This window comes from Odocoileus virginianus, chromosome 32 (genome assembly GCF_023699985.2).
Source record: "Odocoileus virginianus isolate 20LAN1187 ecotype Illinois chromosome 32, Ovbor_1.2, whole genome shotgun sequence".
Taxonomy (NCBI): domain Eukaryota; kingdom Metazoa; phylum Chordata; class Mammalia; order Artiodactyla; family Cervidae; genus Odocoileus; species Odocoileus virginianus.
The window spans coordinates 36,408,301-36,424,292 of NC_069705.1; the positions used below are offsets into that span (position 1 = coordinate 36,408,301).

General features: G+C 41.0%; 1 protein-coding gene across 1 annotated transcript in view; it reads right to left on the reverse strand.

The window, feature by feature from the left end:
* Positions 1-259: 259 nt before the first annotated feature.
* The window catches only part of AGPAT5 (1-acylglycerol-3-phosphate O-acyltransferase 5), a 42,098-nt gene continuing 26,365 nt past the window's right edge, over positions 260-15,992 (reverse strand). Inside the window, exons 6-8 of the mRNA XM_020880883.2 lie at positions 9,590-9,751; positions 3,811-3,934; positions 260-2,825 (exon numbers count right to left, since the gene is read on the reverse strand). Coding sequence (XP_020736542.2) covers positions 2,600-2,825; positions 3,811-3,934; positions 9,590-9,751 — 512 coding nt within the window. The 3' untranslated portion in view covers positions 260-2,599. The remainder of the gene's footprint in view (positions 2,826-3,810; positions 3,935-9,589; positions 9,752-15,992) is intronic.

Genomic DNA, 15,992 nt, shown 5'->3' on the forward strand with positions numbered 1-15,992 from the left:
GGCTACAGTCCATGGGGTCACAAAGAGTCAGACACAACTGAGCGACTAACATTCACTCATACATCTTATAAAATATATGGATGACCTTATATATCCAAATTAACACACTGTATCACAATTTTCAAGATTTTAATATACTTAAAAAAAATCACTCAAAACTATTTCAGAATGCAGGGCCAGTCACGAGGCCTATTTTATGTAAAGAGAGACAGTTGGTGAATTTTTGAGTCACAGAATGTTAAATGGCACGGACACCAGAGACAGTGAAAGATTTTATTCTCTTTTACTTTCATCCAAACACACCCTTTTGTGGAAAAGATAAAAGCATGCACATTGACTGCAGTCTTTTAAAGAAAAAACAAGTAACTTAGCTGTAAGTCAACAATAATATAAACAAAACCTTAAATGATATTATGTGAAAAGATTTACTGGTATATGGAGTTCTTAATTTCAGAAAATAATAATTCAAGTCATATCAATACATGTTAAAAAGAAGCTTCTAATTTTTGAAATATTTTGATACAAAAAAATTTTGAACATTTTATAGACCTTTTGTGAGAAAAATATAACGATAGTTATAAGAAACATGCTGTTCAAGTATCTTGTGCAGCTCACTTGGCCTTCTTCAAATCAGTTACAGTCAACATAATTCCAGTGGTATTGCTTCTTAAAATTTAAATTTAGAGCATATCTATGACATTCAAAATAAGTTACACAATTTACATTTATTGTGATCTAATTAGAAATATTTCTAAATTTAGGACTGTTAAAGAGTATTTTAACAAAGACATGGCATTGACATAATTTCACTTTAGAGGGTAACAGAAAACTGCAGTGTGGCATAAGAACAAAACTTTTACCTGCACCTTCATTTATAATGAGGCCGATGGTATCCTGTGGGACTGTGTGTACACACACACATTACACACTCATGTATGTATATACATACACACACTAAACCTTGCACAAACCAGTTCATACTACCCAACTCTTCAGAGGGGTTTCTTGAAATAACTTACTCTGGTTCTGGAAAAACAGACAAAATTTATCTTAATTATTATTTCTATTTTATCATGATTTAAGAGGTGTATTTCATCTGGGGCACTGATACAATTTTGCAGGAAAAATCCATTACCCGGAAGCAAAAATGGGTATCTTAAGGGACTAATAGGCAATCAAGCTTGAATTGTAACATAAAAGTAGAGCAGATCACACTTTAAAAAGGTCCTCTTCTTGAGGGTTTGTTGTTCCAGGACTGAAAATTGTGTGACTGGTTCCTGAAAGATCACTCTTCTTTTCAGGTGACTCAGATGAATTACGCGGCCCCATTAACACTAATGGGAACTAAACAAATTCACTCTGTCCTGATGGATTAAGTCTGTATTCAAGAAGTCGCCTTCTTGACGTAAAACAACACAAAATGCCTTTGCTGCGGACAGTGGGCTGGCTCACAAGAGCTTAAACGGTTGAAGCCTGCCTCAGGACTCAGCACTTCCGGGTGAGGCCTGCGTCAGGACACAGCACTTCCGGGTGAGGCCCCGCGTCCGCTGTGGACAGCACCTCTGCTGATGGTCTGGAGAAAAGGAACTCAAGTACAACAGAAACCGACCATGATGACATAAAAACAAGATTTTTGGATTAGACATTTTGCTGAACCCAAGGGTAACAGGCAAAAGGCACATGCTAGTAAGTCTAGTCAGGTGTCTGAGAGCTCCCACCATCTTAAATGTGGACTCAGGTCTAACAAAGGTTCACACTGATTATTTCGACATAAAAAATAACAGGAAATCTTAAGGTTTTCAAGTACTTATGGCACAAATGTCATGAAGTTCTAGGAGCTTAGCCTAAATCTTCAAAAAGCTGAGCAATTTAAAGTTCCACTACAATGAATCAGGATCACAATTTTAACTTAATTCTTTTTTTTACATTATTCTTCTGTATAGAGCACAGGGTGTGCAAATGAAGCTGTTTCAGTAAATATTAGAAATACTACTTTGCAAATATCAAGTGAAATCAGCTAATAACACAATACAATAATAGCCGGTGCTAACACAGAGCTTCTCCCACCAACATTCCCTGGCCCTTTCCTTGTGCCCTTCTTGATTCTTAACTACAATTTCTTTCACTGACTTGGAGAAATTAAACAAAAGGCAAAATATTTCACAGTTGCAAGACACTAAGTACTTTAGTGATAAGAATTGGCCCAGTCAAGTTGTAAAAAAAAAAGAAAATGAATACAGTAAAATATATTGCAAATTAATGTTCATGAATGCAGCTATTTGAATTACAACACAACAACAAATTATACAATCCTAACAATCTTCTGCAGTTGACATTATTTCATAGGAAATGCCCAGAATAATATAAACTGTTTACCTTTTCCCTTTCCAACAGCTTCTGGACTAAAGTTGCAAAACCATGTATGTTTGCCCAAGACCAGCTGAATATTGGCTTTAGTCAGAAATTCTATTTTATCCAATGTTCAATCAACAAGGCTTTATTTACACTTCTTATTAAATTCAGGAGCAATCAGATGTAACGTGCAGCCACCAACAATAAACAGCGTAGCGCATCCCACCGCCTGGAGACAGCTACTCGTTTATGCTTTAATACTAACCCACAAGCAGCCAATTAAGGTTCCATAAATCCAGGTTTTCACATACAGTTTCCTTCCAGCCTCAGTCATAAGCAAACCAGCAGTCAAACCACTTAAGATCAAGAATGATGGTAAGGTCTTCTTGAGACTTAGCTTAGAATTAACACTTTCTCCAGGAAATTTGTTTCTTCTTTCTGGGTCCGGTGAATCATAGAATTCTATAAGCAATCTACAGCCAGAATGAAAATGAAAACTGCTTTAACTTTCAGATTTAGTCATTTCAATATTTTAATTCAACAAATATTCATTGGGTGCCTGTTAGAGAAGTTACAGGTCCTTATAAGAAAATACCCAAAGAGTTGCTTTAATTGGAGTTTGTAGACATTAAAAAAAATCATTTTAATGGTGCATCCTATAACTCACAGATCCACTTTTTTCAAGAAGAGGGAAAACTATCAATATTTAAAACACGGCATTCAAAAAAACAGAAAAAATATCCACTGACAGCAAAACCAACAGTGAATAAGTAATATATCCTGAAGTTTTCATCCAAGAAAATTCAATGTCTAAATATAATCTCTAAACCTAAGAGCTCAGTTTTTATTTTCCTAAAAACAAAATTCTAAAATTTCTACTTTTAGGCATTTGTGTAAATCACAGGGAGTCTCACTCGCTATCCCCCTCCCCCAGAGGCCCCCACCTGGTACTTAGAGTAATGCTCAGCACTCAGCAGGAGAGACACCGGGTCAATCCCAGAAACTGTTCAGGCACCAAAACATTAACAGCAAAAAGACACTTTAGTCACAAAAATGTCAACTGCCCCTTCTTTTTCCAACAAATGCACTGGGGTCAGTTCCACATACATGTGAGGCACCATCCTCCACCCATGGCCGGATTCTCCAGCCCTCAGGCCAGACACCCTCACCCAGGCCTGGAGCATCACAATGCAAGACTTTCTGTGTGTTTCTTTTTGTAAAAAAACTTTACATCTTACACAAATTATTGAAATGTGGTAAATAATGATGGACAGCCCCCCATAACAAGATCTTTCACAGTGACTTGTAACTGTCAAGGTTAAAACATGAACAGACGGAAGCATGGAATGAGATTTGAGTTTGTAGAAAGCATTCTTACGACAATAATTTGCTTCACATTGTTTACTATAGTGCCAAGTTGAGCCAATTATTTGAAGGGCGAGAACTGTCATTACTCACTTATCTTTTATTTCAAAACGCTCATGAAGCCATCTTTTCATGGATACTTGTTCTTCTGGGATATTTTTTCTGTCTATACGATCGATGTGAATATGAATTTTTGGACATTCTTTGCAGAGAAATTCTAAAAAGAAACAAAAATATTTCATTTTTATTAGTTTAGAATTCAGTTATATAAAATACCAACAAAAATGAGGTTTAAAAAAGTTTTAAAACAAAGTTCAGAGTCTTTCTTTAGCAAAGACCAAAAAAAAAAAAAAAAGAAAAGAAAGGTTACAAACTGGTGGTCTGGGGTTTCAGGCTGAAGCAGTATAATTTCCAAGTCTCCCATAGTTACCTAGGTCATGAGTTAATCAACCAGATGGCACTTCTCATATACCAACTGTAACAAACTGTACAGGCAGCCCAGTCAGGAGGTTAGCCTCTACCAGAAGTATGCTCCCACCCTCTAAAGGGATCCCCATATGCCAACCAGCCTCAGGCCCGCCGGTCGCCTTCATGGGGCCACCGGTCTCTGTTCCCAAGCCAGGTGCTTGTCACATGTCACTGGGACAGGATGGATGTGCCTGGGAAAGCACTGGGCACGGAGCCACCCCACCCCTCAGACCCCAGCACTGAGCTGTGGCTCGTGCCACGACTCCGCAGGCCTCCACCCACCCCCCAGCTCCGTGAGCTGCCAGTGATTTCTACTCACTGATACGCCTTGCTTTCCTGATCCTTGCCACATTTTAACATATTCTAGTTGCTCTGGGAACCCAATTTCTTTTTGTGGAATAGCTCTGGGCCTTTCAACAGCTAGTTCCTAAAAAATGCTAACCTAAAAATTAGCAGACAGTCCTTTTTTCAGCCCAGGTTGCACAAGGGATGAGGTCAGGATTTATTCCAAGATAAGAAAGAACTTTGAGCCCGGAAATTTCCTTTTTTGGATGTGACTTTCTGTGAAGACATGACAATGCTAACATTTAAATTCCTGGAGAAGAAGGAAATATTGCTAAGAGATTTAAGAGACTACTATGTTCCCTGGGTGGGCATGCAAGTAGGGGAACAAGAGTGTTTATCTCAAGTGGAAATGTGCTCGCAGGTGCGTTCAGGAAACAGTGGCTGGTGTGTTGTGCAGCTGAAGGAAGACAGGAAGCTGATCCTTCAAGGCTCCACCTCTGGACCCCGCACACAGCTCTTCTTGTGAATTCTCTCTGCAACTGCTTTCCTCCACTTCTGGTGTCAAGCCTCAGTAACACATTTCAGTCATCAAAAATTATCTTACTGTTTATATACTCCTAGGAGTGAACTAGCTTTGATTATAAATGTGCAAAACACTGCCATAGGAAGACTGTACTTTTACAATATTTTCCTCTTTCTTTTCCTCAAGTTCCGTTTTCTTTAAACCAAAGACCAGCGTAGGAAGTGCTTTCAGGAGCAGAACTGTGCATGGGTGAAGAGCACAGTGAGTCAGGCAGCCTGGGCTCTGACCCCTCACCTGCCCGGGCAGATCTCAGCGTGCAGCCTCTCTGCACACCTTTCCATGTGCATCCAGCCACAAGATGTGACGGTAGCAGACCCGGCCTGGGAGGCTGTCGTGAGAGTGAAGGGGCAGGACAGGACCCAGCACACACACTGGAGTGTCAGTGATTGGAATTTGCTGGCTGCATGTGGCTCTTCACCTCACCCTATTTCTATTTCTGATACGTAAAAATGCAGGAGCTGACACCAACTTTCCTGCCTTCACTTAATCATCTACACCTACACCTGCCCCTAACATTTCCTGCCCCTTAATTAAACGGGTGTCCGGTTGACACTGCATTTATCCTGGATGTCCCGAGTCCCGGGGCACAGACATACAGAATCTGCAAGGACACGAAACCAGCTGCACTTCTGGGGTCAGAAATGACTGTGTGTGAACTCGAGTGTTTGGAACATGCCACCCATCCTTAAAGACGCCAGTGTGAGAAAGGACCCTGAAGGTCCCCTGGGTGCTTTTGGGTTTTTCTCGCCTAGAAGGTACATGTGAAAGTCGCTCAGTTGTGTCCGACTCTTTGTGACCCCGTGGACCATAGCCCACCAGGCTCCTCTGTCCACAGAGTCTCTAGGCAAGTATTTTGGAGTGGGTTGCCATTCCCTTCTCCAGGGGATCTTCCTAATTCAGGGATTGAACCAAGGTCTCCCATGTGGCAGGCAGATTCTTTACCGTCTGAGCCACTAGGAAAACCTAAGAATGTACATAGTGCTTTGGTATTTACAACACACATCTGTGCACATCACTTCACTTGACCTTCGTGCACCTCTGCAGGCAAGGACCATCATTCCTTCACGAGGGTGAAGGGACCAAGCCCCAGTGTCATCAGCAGTGGAGTCAAGCCAAGTCCCTGTGGTCAGGAATCCAGATACAGACCATACAAGCTCAACTCAGCGCCAGTGACACCCAGGAGGTGTTCCCACCAGACAAGGAATGAGTGACGGAAATACTTCCCTCAGTATTTCATAAGCTCCTATATCTACTTTGGTAAAAACTATTTTAGTTGGGGCACATTTCACAGGGCATGAGCAAAAATTATCCCATAATATTTAGGGAATGTAGGGAAAATTGTTCTAATTAAGGTGTGATTTTTTTCTGACTACAGCTTTCCCAGCAGGTCCCTAGAGTATACTGATATTCCAGGGCTGTACAGGAAGTCTTCCAAGGCTCTAGACATGTCACAAGGCCTCGTCTCTGGAGGAACCGGGTCGCGGGGCTCTGTGCCTGTGGAGCCGGGCGAGAGGGGCCGAGAGGAACCCAGGGGCCCAGGGCTGAGCGAGGAGCCGGGGCTGGGCCCGAGCCTGCCTCCCACTCTGCTCCCTGCCTGGCTCATCACCCGCCCCCGTCCCTTTGGGTGAAAACAAGAGAAGAACAATGTGACCAAAACCCAGCAGAAAACTGAGTAGTAAATGGTTATATGTGCACACCAATGAACACTACGTAGCCATTTAAACAAATCATGTTAAGTGTACATTATGACATGTAAAGATGTTCATGACACACTCTTAAGCCAAAAAAAAAACACACACACACATAAATACATACAGGCAGATATATACGCCAACATACAGACATTACACAAGACTTTGAGAAAAATATCTGAAGTGTTATCTGGTGTTTTATCTGGACAGGTGAGTTTGTAGTTTTTTTCCTTCTTCTGAGTTACCTGTAATTTTCCCCTTCAAGTATGTCTCATTTTCATATAAGAAAATATTAAGAGAAAAAACTTACCTGAGAATTATATAAAATACTTAAGTAGAGTATCAATTGTTGTCCTTTAGCTCACAATTTCTTCCAGTATAACACTCATTTTAGAAACAGGAGTTATAAATCAATTACACTCAAATGGCCCTGTTTCACCTCTGCCCAATGCACTCTGTACACAAGAGCACTGGGACACTGTTGGAAAGACCAGGCGAAGCACAGGGCACCCTGATGGGCCCTGAGCCTACCCACCTTACGATGACACGGACCGTGAAACAGGAAGGATATGGCTCCCTGCCTCCCGCCTCCGGCTCTGCTGGGAGGCCCCAGCTGCCAGATGCGGGTCATCCCCGCAGGCTCACCCCCGCAGGGTCACCGGCACACAGCCCCGCCCCGGCTCAGGACAGCCTGTGAGCGGCCAGGCTGAGGCACACCAGGGAACTCGGACAGAAGTACAATTCCCCTGCAGGGCTGGGAGCAACACTGGCCTATGGCACATCAATGAACGATCTGGCAACTTTGTGGAAAAAATTTGCTGCACTCCTATCGACAAAGCGCAAAAGTCCCTGGGATACTCTACTCACCCACAGGCATGGTATCTAACCTGTTATTTGGGGTTTCTGCCAGTTTGACAGCAAAAAATGGTTTTTAAATTTTTCTTATTATGAACAATTTTTTTCTGTGAACTGGCTGTTCTTACTCTTTACTCATTTTTCTATTGAGTGACCAATCATATCAGTTTATAGGCACACTTGGTACATTAAGGAAATTAGTCTTTTTTCCTGCAGTCCCCTTGTCTTCAGTCTTACAGTTTTACTCTGGTGTGTTTTTGCTTGAAGAAATATTTATTCTTAATTGACTGAACTAATTTTTTTGTACGTGACTTCTGAGTGTAAGAGAAAAGCCAACCTTTTCAAAAGTAGAGGCCCTGTGTCCAGACGACCCAAAGCCAGCTCAGGTGCTGAACAAGTGGAGCAGTAGGAGGAAGGGCCGGGCCTGGGAAACCCAGGCCTAAGACGTGTGCCCCCAAAGGCACTTCTGGGCTAACTGTGAGGAGACGGACTCACCAACACCAAGCACTACCTTCCATACACGCTGTGCCCTGGGAGCACAAAAGCCCTGTGAGCTATGAGGGGCGCCTTTGTCAGGGACAAGGTCACAGGCTCGGATGAGGGCGACGGCAGGAAGGTGGCCCGGCCTACCCTCAGCCCCCAGTCTCAGAAGCCACCACAGGCGCTGCGGGAGGGTCTCCATGACGGGCAGGAAGCCAGCAGCCCCAAGGGCCCCAAGTAGGAGGCAACAGTGTGAAGGAGCTCGGGCTGGACACTGCGTCCCCACACAGCAGCGCCCTGGGGACCCTGGGGACGCTGCCTGGCCCATGGGTTCTTACCGTGGGACCTCAACTCAATAAAAGCAGCCTTCTAAAAAAGTTATTATGGGAATTACATCTGGTATCCATAAACAAAAAAATATATTCAGTCTTGTTTTCTAAATAATGCTTGATAAACTCATGGCAATACTGTTGGATAACTACATGTATGTCCGTCTTCAAATGTAAAACTCGGTCAGGGACTCTTTCAATGGTTCAAAAAGAGTAAAAAGTATTATATGTTGCTTTTTGTTTGTAAATTAAATTTGTACCTACAATACACAAGTGATGAAGACATGTGGTTCCCGGGGTGGAGGGGACCAGGAGGACGGGGTCTGATAGACAAGCCCGCACACTTTCGCAGCAGCTCCCACTTCGCTCTGTGGTCAGGGAGTCACGAGAGCAGTCAGTGCTCCGCAGACGAGGCCCCTCCGGGTACCCCTCCTCCACCGCTGGCTGCTTCCCACCGTTCAGCCACAATCTGCTGACCCCCGTCCTTTCCCCTCCTTCCTCTGGGAGTCACTCTCCCTTCTGAACATCCGCCTTCAAGACATCCTGCTGAGATGTGCTAGACAAGCAAGCCGGTTCCACGTCCAGCAGCTGCCAAGGGGAAATACAAGGGCGCTACCTTGAAGAGGGGACGAGAAACTCCACACGCTTCCTGCTGCCCAGCCCCACATCCAGAGGTCTCCAACAGTCAAGAGTGCATTTATATTGAACTAAAGCATGCTGCCCACTTAAATCCTGGCCCAAAGGTCCTTAATACTGAGCCCATGGTTGAAAAAAGAAAAAGTCATGCGTGACGGTCCTTCTTCTTGTCTGTGATAATAGAGTTCACAAATGTTACATGAAAGACACACATAAAGAGAACACTGACCATGAGGGCATAACTCAGTGTTGCTATTAGCATTTACCCTGGTCACTCCTTCCTCTGCTTTATGCAGCTTTTCCATTTCTATGTGTGAACCTTGGGCAGAAAGAGGCCAAGTTAACGATACTGGGCAAATCCAAAGGACTAATGGGACAGCCGAGCAGAGCTAAAGAAATTACTGCTGTTAGAGATTAATAAAAAATACACCAAATGTACATATTTTGAAAATATATCAATGTAACATAATAAAACACACTTACCCTTTTTAAAAAATATATCCCACATTCATAAACATATATGACTTACTTGAAAACAAACTTACCAGCCATGGATGGCGCTTCCTTCCGCTGCCCTTTATCATCCACAGACCCTTCAAAAGCCACTGTAACATCATAAACTGCATCCAAATAATCCTTCATAGAATCAAAAGCAACGTGAGTTGCCTTTATTCTTGGTGTCAGCACATGTTTTAATACTGGAAGGCCTAGAAGAGAAGTTGAGTCAGCATAGCCATATATTAGTTACAAAACACCCTGGTAACAGACTGTAACTTCTAACCTGTTTTTATAGGAAAGTTTAGACAGCACTCAATTTAAACCACCATTCATTTAATAGACTTACCACATACCCACATGTACAAGACCATGCAGGAAGCTGTTGGAAAACCTGCCTTCAAGAAGCTTATAGCCTCTCAGAAACCCTCCAATTTGGAAAACTCAGACAACAGCAAACATACAATCCTCATTTCTGGCGACAGAATAAACGTGGTAGCACCTTGCCTGTGAAGTCAAGATTCAGGAATAAAATTCCTAATTTCTGACTTCAAGTCCAAGATTCTTTCAGTTCTATTTCTACTCAAGTAGAGATGGAGTGCGATTACCCAAACAACCCCGACTATACAGCATTTGAACTAAGAGCTGATGTGATCCATATATAAATACTGACCTGATACTTATAGGATAACTGAAGAATCTAGTTTCTCAGTAAACATTTTTTTAAAATCTGAAATCTAATTCACACACCATAAAATTCACCATTGTAAAGTATACAATTCAGTTGATTTTAGTTTATTCAAAGGGCTATACAACCATCACCACTATCAAACTCCAGACCGTTTTCATTACTCTAAAGACCTTTCACCCCAGCAGACACAGCACACATCCTCTTCCTTCACTTCACTCTCCATTACCACAAAGCTACTTTCAGTCTCTATGAATTTCCCAATTATGGGCAAATCATATAAATGAGATCAAAGTTGTGTCTGGCGTGTACATCAGTACTTCATTACTTGTTATGGTTGAATAATATTCTATTGCATGGATATACCACATTGTGTTAATCCACTGACTAGCCGACATATGTCTGGGTTGTTTTCACCCTTTGGCTGTTATGAGCAACGCAGCTATGGACGTCCATGTAAACTGCATACGAACAATGCACACAAACAAGTCTTGGTGTGAAAGTACAATTTCGATTCTCTTGGGTATATTATTTACACACACACACACACACACACACACTTCTAAAAGTTTCTTTAGGTGAGAAATACTACCATTTGTACACAATAATTCAACATGTTCATCAGTGCTCCCATGAGTGCTAAGAATTTGCTCCTTTTCCCTCCTATTTCCTAGGAGTTGGTGAATGACAGGGAAGCCTGGTGAGCTGCAGTCCATGGCGGCACAGAGTCGGACTCGACTGAGCAACTGAACTGAACTTCCTATTTTCTACTGCCCCCCCCCCCCCATTCCTGGTTTAGAATATTTATTGACAATTTAACAGAAAAGTGTAGCGCTCTGAAAAAGTGACATGAAAACAAACCATAAAAAAAAAAAAAAAAAGCTCAATTTCTACTGCTTCTCTCCAGGGAAAATTAGCTGCATAAGAAAGAACAGCTATAGCATGTTGGGATCTTCCTGCAGAAGAATTTTTAAAATGCAGAGTGGTGTGGGAAAGAAAAAGATTCCCACAACCACATATCTGACTTGAGTCCCTGGGGCAGAAACAGTTTAATTTATTCACAAACTTATAACAAAAACCTGAACAGTATACCAGGATGGGAAAAATTTGTCAATTAAATTAGTTAATACTTCCTTTTCTGCTCTTGGAATTCACCCAACTTTATGAAGTCCACAGTTTCACAGTATCACCTGTGGTAATCAATTATTAGAATCTAAGTAAGTCAGTAAGAAGGTAAGAAGACAGAAAAGTAATACTTCCCTAAAAATGAGTTATAACGAAGGTTTGGGAAAATCGACTGGCAGATGAGTAAGAAACACCCATCACTAGTAGGTGAAGGAAGTGAAGGCAGAATGTTCTCACTGTGGAAGGCATGGGGCCGCTCCACTATCCCCAAACCTTGGGTCATTATTATACAACTAATTTCACAATAACACTATAGAGACCAGTTAGAATTTCAGTACAGAGTCAAACAATAGGCATTCACGATGGCATTCGTAATGAACTACTTGAGCTTGAGCCCACCATACTGCCTCTAGGGAACCCAGAAAACCCCTGAGCCTGAAACAGGGAAATGTTAGCGAATTAAATTAATTCTTCCTAGTCAACATCTAACCTCTGTTTTAGTACCTGCTTTGCCTTGCTTCCACCTCCAGATCTCCTGACTTCTAGCTGGCACTAACAATACTCTAGCTTACCCTTGACCAAACTTCTCCCTAAGGGCCAACATGGTGATGCTTCATAGAACTGAAATTTTGTTGTTAAATAAATGATACCATTGAATGGAAAATCTTTATTGATCCAAGTAGGAAATTTTACATTATATATGTATGTGTATATATTGCTATACATACATACAGACATACACAGGGCTTCCCAGGTGGCTGAGTGGTAAGGAATCTTCCTGCCAAGTAGGAGACAAGTTCGATCCATGAGTTGGGAAGATCCCTTGGAGAAGGACACAGCTACCCACTCCAGCCTGGAAAATCCCATGGACAGAGGAGCCCAGTGGGCTACATTCAACAGGGTTGCAAAGAGTTGGACATGACTCAGTGACTGAGCATACACACACACATTCTGAGGACTTGTACTTAATTTGCCGGAGTCAAGTGAGATGAGGTGTGTGTGTGTGTGTGTGTGTGTTTAGTCACTAGGTCATGTTGCCATTTCTTTCCCCAGGGATCTTCCTGACCCAGGGATTGAATTCACATCTCCTGCATTGGCAGATGGATTCTTTATCACTGTGCCAACTGGGAAGCCCAACATAAAAACATTACTCACACTTAAACATTTTTTTCACTTACTCACACCAACTGGTAAAAGCTTGAGGAAAAGGAGCATGCTGGAGAAAGGCCAAGACAGAGGCCTGTAGGGTAGAAAGTGGGGGAAAGCCCACTGGATAGATGACCAAAGGTGAACTAATTTATTTGGAAATATGAATAAGTCTTTCTTTAAAGGAATGACTAACAGTTTCAAGTAAAAAGGGAATTTAGAGATCATTAATCTAACAAACTATGAAGTAGAAAGTAACACTGGGTCATCTATAGAGATACAGGTGTGAACCTAGAGTCTTCACTGTCATACAGAGTGAATAAGTCAGAAAGAGAAAAACAAATATCATACATTAACGCACATACATGGAATCTAGGAAGATGGTTCAGATGAACCTAAGTGCAGGGCAGAAATGGAGATGCAGATGTAGAGAAGGAACCTGCAGACACATGGGGAAGAAGAGGCGGGATGAGCCGAGAGAAGCAATGACGTACACACACCACTATGTGTAAAACAGACAGCCAGTGGGAACCTGCTCTAAAGCACATGGAGCCCAGCTCAGGGCTCTGCGATGACCCAGACAAGTGGGCTGAGGGGTCGAGGGAGGCCCAGGAGGAAGGGGCCGGATGGTGCAGGTACAGCTGATTCTCACTGCTACACAGCAGAAACTAATGCACTTTGTAAAGCAATTATAATCCAACAAAACAACCTAAGGACACTCTAATATAGACATACCTTAAATAACAACTCCAATTATAAACAAACATATTTTGTGACTAACATTATTTTTGAAGGAAAATACTTCTAGGAAATAGTGATAGCCAGGGCCTTGAAATATTTAGGATTTATTAGACAGACAGACATACCCACATCCACCACTCCTACCTCTTAAACCAGCCATCACCATATCAGTGGTATACGGTGTAATGACTTCAACATGTAAACAAGTATGAAATGTTAAAAATCTAAATTTAAAAAGGTTGGTTTTGGTTTGTTTTTCTATTGGTTTACTAAGTCAGATTCAAATGAAGGTGTACTTTAGGAGCAGAATTAATGTTTTGAAGCAAAACATACAACAAACAAACAAGAAGTGCTATTAAGTTTCAATTTTCCAGAAGAAAAATTAGCTTAACAGCTGGAAAAACGAGTTCATTTGTTTTTATTTTCAAGCAATCTCATTTAGTTTGAGCTAAGAGGAAAGAAAACAGGAAACACTCTTTCTAGCTATACTGTTCACAAATCAACTTCCTTTGTGTGTGGTGGAAAACAATTACCATTAGAGTTATAAGAAAATATATTTTTAATAAATAGCGAGTTTTCCCAGTTACAGGATTTAAAGAATAGTTAGTTAGCAGTTAAAATTTGTATCCATCAGAAAAATTATTCATTTTTTCCCCTTTTGGTAACTGAGAAAGATCTGTAACTCACAGAAAAATGAACAGACCAGTAAAGGTCAGTTACTGGTGACTAAGGTATTATTAGATTTTAAAAGTTATAGTATATAACATTATTATGCTATTTTAAGAATTACTTACAAGTACTTGCTTTAGCATTATAAAATTAGTTTGGATTTTTTAAACATAAGTAACTTTAAGTAGTTACATATAAGCTACTAAATTTATAACGTAAATAATACATGTTTGTGGTTTTAAGTCACTACAGTTTGGGATGATGTGTTACACATCAGTGAATAACAAATACAATCATGTTCTCTCTCTCCTATTAAATCATAAACTCCTGAAAGGCATTATACAGCTAGTTGTACCACCTTAGCAGACTGTGTTACATATTTAGGAATAAAAAATGAAATCAGCAGTCTACGAGGACTTAAAGTGCTCAGGGTTAACTTCTCCCAAGTTCAACTCTCTGTTCAACTCATTAAAAACACATGTTCCAAGACAGTTGATTCCTTAATCACAACAAAATGTACCAGATTTTACAAGACACATGAAAAGTAACAATAAAAAAATTCCCCAATACTAAGTTTATTGTTTCTCTTTCATCTCATCTAACATAAAATTCTAATTCCCAAACAGAATTAAAGTGGATATGAGATGACACATAAGAGTTTCTGAAAATTTATATAGTTTATTAGCCTTCATAACTTGAGACTTTATGAAGAGTCTCAAACAAGTTCACCTATAAACTCTTTTAAGCTTTAAAGAGTAAAATATATATTTTGTTACAGTCAGGGCTCAGCAATGTAGAATCGTTAGAGAAGGAATAATTTAGGAGAGCTGCAGTATTCTGAAATCCTAAGAATTTACTCCATAAAAACCCCAAATTTTGTGTAACAATTCTAGGTCATTGTTTTCTTTCTTATATAAATTTAGTCAACAGCTCCTTAAACAAAATAAGACATTTTTACAAGAGAAGTTTTCTGAGACTAATACATACGAATGTGAATAACTCTCCAAGGAAAGGATATAAATGCAACATTCTCTAAACCCACTTGGACACGGAACCCTTTCCCCCTATTCCCCACAAACTCTTGTAGGCTGTGTTATCACATGCTTTAGAACAAGGAAATTAAGATGGTGACTTCTTAAATAAAACACAATGAACTAATTAAAAAGAATACCACTCAGTGACTTCCCTTCAACTCTGGCATGAGGTCCAGACCACCACGCCCGGACAGAATTCAGAGCCTTCTGTGGTGGCTGAACTCAGCTCTTCTTCGCTCATCCTGGGCTTGAAGACATCAAACTCTTTGCTCATAACTCCATGTCTTTGCTATTGTTGTTTCTTACACCTAGAATCCCTTCCTTTCACCACACGTGTTGGTCTTAATTCTACCTTTCCGATGGACACCCTCTGTCAGCTGGTTCTCTTTCCCTTCAACTCCCACAGACCACTGTCTGTGCTTCTCCCACCTCACTTTATACATCACAAACGTGTGTCCTTATCCACTATCGTATAAGGGCTCCTCTGCTTTGTAAAATAAGTATTTCTTAAAGGAATCAGTCTTTCTATTTTATCCCTTAGGATCAGCTATAGCTTTTTGCCATTATTAATAGATTCACCCGTGGCAAATCTCCACATTCTAAGTTAGAAATGATGACTTAGTAAATGTATGTATATGAAATATACATATACATATATCAGACTTTCTATAAACATTATGTCACTGAACCTCACAAATGCCCTATGAAGAAGATAATCCCTGATACAAATAAGAAAACAGACCAAAAATAAAGCAACTTGTCTAAGGTTATATGAATAATATATGCCCGAGAATGCAGCCCAAAGCTAATGTTCATCTAAGACTCAACACTGGTTCAAGAAGGACACTTGATATACACCATAAAGCAAAGCTGGGAGAACCTTGGAGAGAGAGGCCCAGCTGACAGGTGTATGAGTGGAGAGAGAAGCCCTGCATTTGACACGTCCAGTCTGGGTCATGCCTCTGAGCCAGGCAAGTGAAACTCTCTACTTGGCGACTGTACAGGAAAGTCAAGAGTCGTGCAGACACGTGTGGGTGAGAGACAGTTTTC